Raw genomic sequence first — 3,105 nt, 5'->3', positions numbered from 1 at the left:
GAGAAAAGTTTGTCGGTAATTCAATTTTAAAAAGTGGAAATAACACATTATATAGATCCATTACACACAGAATGAAACATTTCATGCCTTCATTTATTGAATTTCTCCTAACTATAATGATTATGGCTTCCATTTAATGAAGGCCTAAAATTCAGTATCAAATTAAAAAATGAATATTACAAAAGACCAAAAAGTATGTTTAATATGGAAATGTTGGCCTCTGAAAAGTATGTCCATCTATATGACTCAATACTTGGTTGGGGCTATTTGACTTGAACTACTGGAAATTGACTTTTCCATCATATTCTAATGTATTGAGATGAACCTGTAGATAAAGGTGGAGAATATTCAGTTATTTACTGACACACTTTAAATTCTGGTTTTCTGTAAAAAAAAATAATTTAAATTTTGAATTAAGTTTGGTTGGAGACTGCAGTTCTCCTCCTCTTTATAAGCTCCTCTTCATGTGAAGCTGTAACAGTGATTCCTCTCCCGTTAGGACACTACGTCAGTGACGGCGTGCACCCGGACCAGGACATGGGTGGTGCAGGTGACCGCTGGCTCCACTATAATGACGCCCAGGTCACGGAGACAACCAGGGGGGCTGTCTGTGAGCAGCGTCAGAGGACAGCCTACATCCTTTTCTACCAGAGACGGGTAAGAGGACGACTCCGACAAACACATCATACAAACATGTTGCTTGTTCCACACGGAGCCCACTAACATTTTCTGTGTGTCTTTAGATGTAGGCTGCTCTGGGAATGGGGGGACTTACCGGTGCCAGAGTCCCTGGACAACACAGAAGGCACCAAGAGACCTGAAATGAAATCTGTCAGGCTCAAGAAGAAGATCCAATCCAGGTGAGTAGTCATGGAGACCCACAGGTAAGTCTGTTCATCCCTGTTTGTGTGTTGCAGGTGGTGCAGCTGAAGATGGAGGTTTTGGGTCACAACCAACAGTCGTCCTGTGATCCTGGAGCAGCAGCAGCAGCAGCAGCGGTAGGTCCCCCCAGCCCTGAGGAGGAAGGGTTCCCCCAGAGAGTCTGGTCCCTCTCGAGGTTTCTGCCACAGCAGTTTTTCCTCACCACAGTCGCCGACGCCTTTGACCAAATCAGAACTCGTCTCCCGCAAATCACGAGACGACTTGGTCGGCATGGCTTGCTCTCTGGGTAGTAAAAAAGATAGATAGGGCTACACGGTGGCGTAGTGGCCTCACAGCAAGAGGGTCTCAGGTTTGAATCTGGCCTGCGGCTCTTCTGTGTGGAGTTTGCATGTTCTCCCCGTATCAGCGTGGGTTCTCTCCGGGTACTCCGGCTTCCTCCCATGGTCCTAAACATGCAGCTTCAATTAGTGACTCTTAATTGGCCGTAGGAGTGAATGGGAGCATGAATGATTGAATGTCTCTATGAATGAATGAATGAAAAAATATATTGTAAATAGTAGTTACATTTTTTAAATTAATATTATTTTTAATATAAATAAAATATTTTAATATAAATAAATATATTTTAATATAAATATCTTAATTTTCTGACGCATCCGTTTTATGAGCTACCCATCACTTTACCTCCTGTCCAGTATACAGTAACATTATCTCCAGTGATCACATTACAATAATAATAATAATATTCATAACAATAACAACTTAAATTTATATATCACCTTTCAAGAAGCCCAAGGACGCTTTACAATACAAGACAATAAAATACAGTAAGAACAATACAACACAGTAAGAAATTACAGCTTTTCACTTTTCACAGTGAGCGTTAAGTTGTAAAATCAAGCTAACGCTGGTGGTGATTATTTATCATGAATATATATTTTAACATAAATGCACTTATTTATATTTTTAAAGAGCATCATTTATCTTTTTCACCGCAGCGTTATTCATAATTGAACAGTATTAAGGTACTCTTTTTAACCAACTTGAATATTTAAACTACAGTGCATTATAACACCTTAAATACATCTCAGTTATCAGAAAACAATTATTACAACCTGACATCATATCAACACCAATATACATCATATGCATTCTCTATTTCCCCTAATACATAATAAAAAAGCAACAGTTTTATAGACTGTTTCATGAATGTATTTGATTAACTTCCTTAAAGTCATATCTATTTTACTTTATCCTCTATTTATTCGTATTGTGTAATGAATTTACCCCTTTTGTGATGTGATTGATTTAGTCAACTTATTTTGTATGTATGAATGTGGTTCTCCTCTTTTAAATTGTATTGTGTATTTTTTATGTCTGACTATGATTGACATTTTAGATTAATTTTTTTTAATGGCTTCTTTATTTCCCTCATTTAAATGCTGTAGCTACATGTTAGCTTACCCAGCTACACCGTTAGCACTCACATCACATATTACAGCTAACACCTGAGCTTGCATAGCGGTAGCATCAAACGCAAGGAAACATTAATGTAGCTTAGATTGGTTTAATAAAAGTATCTCAATGAAAGCCATGTTCAGTTCAGCTTTTTTGATTTCAAACATGTGCGAGTAACACAACAAAGTAAACTCAAAAACAAATACATCCAATGAGAATAATGAAAACAAAAAAAAATAGCAATAGTCAAAACAAAAGCTATGTGAACGCAACATGTCCGAAAAGGAGTAGGATGAAGCATAAGCTTATTTAAACCTACCCCTTCTCCACTACTACTCCCCCCCCCCCCTAAACATACATATTTAAATGATACATATTTACAAAAAAATAGAAAATAAATAGATTTGATACGTTTCGATAGGTCATATATTTTTTTTTATCAATCCCTGTTCAATGACCATGATCATTTTTGGAGAAATTCTGAGATTATAATGGGTGTGTATTGCACGGAATGTTCGTGGCCAGGGAGACATACAGAGGAAAAAAACAACAGCAAAGCAACACAAAAAACACACTAAAAAGCTGACCCCGTCACATAATGTACACAGGATAATATACTTACTTTTTTTAAAAACTGCCATACTCCCCATGATGACAAATTGCATCGATGATGCTTAAGACCTCAATATTAACTGGAAACAAAAAATGTTTTGTGTTTTTTTTTTTTTAAAATCAAGCACTCATCTCTATATGGTGATACTGATA

General features: G+C 36.9%; 1 protein-coding gene across 1 annotated transcript in view; it reads left to right on the top strand.

Moving 5' to 3' along the window:
* LOC131971517 (uncharacterized) overlaps positions 1-1,172 on the top strand; it is a 6,153-nt gene extending 4,981 nt beyond the window's left edge. Inside the window, exons 14-15 of the mRNA XM_059333026.1 lie at positions 500-657; positions 918-1,172. Of these exons, the coding sequence (XP_059189009.1) occupies positions 500-657; positions 918-1,172 (413 nt within the window). The remainder of the gene's footprint in view (positions 1-499; positions 658-917) is intronic.
* Positions 1,173-3,105: the final 1,933 nt, after the last annotated feature.

Source organism: Centropristis striata, chromosome 5 (assembly GCF_030273125.1).
Source record: "Centropristis striata isolate RG_2023a ecotype Rhode Island chromosome 5, C.striata_1.0, whole genome shotgun sequence".
Lineage (NCBI taxonomy): Eukaryota > Metazoa > Chordata > Actinopteri > Perciformes > Serranidae > Centropristis > Centropristis striata.
The sequence above is the reverse complement of the archived record's forward strand: the minus strand, read 5'-3'. Positions and strand labels throughout refer to the sequence as shown.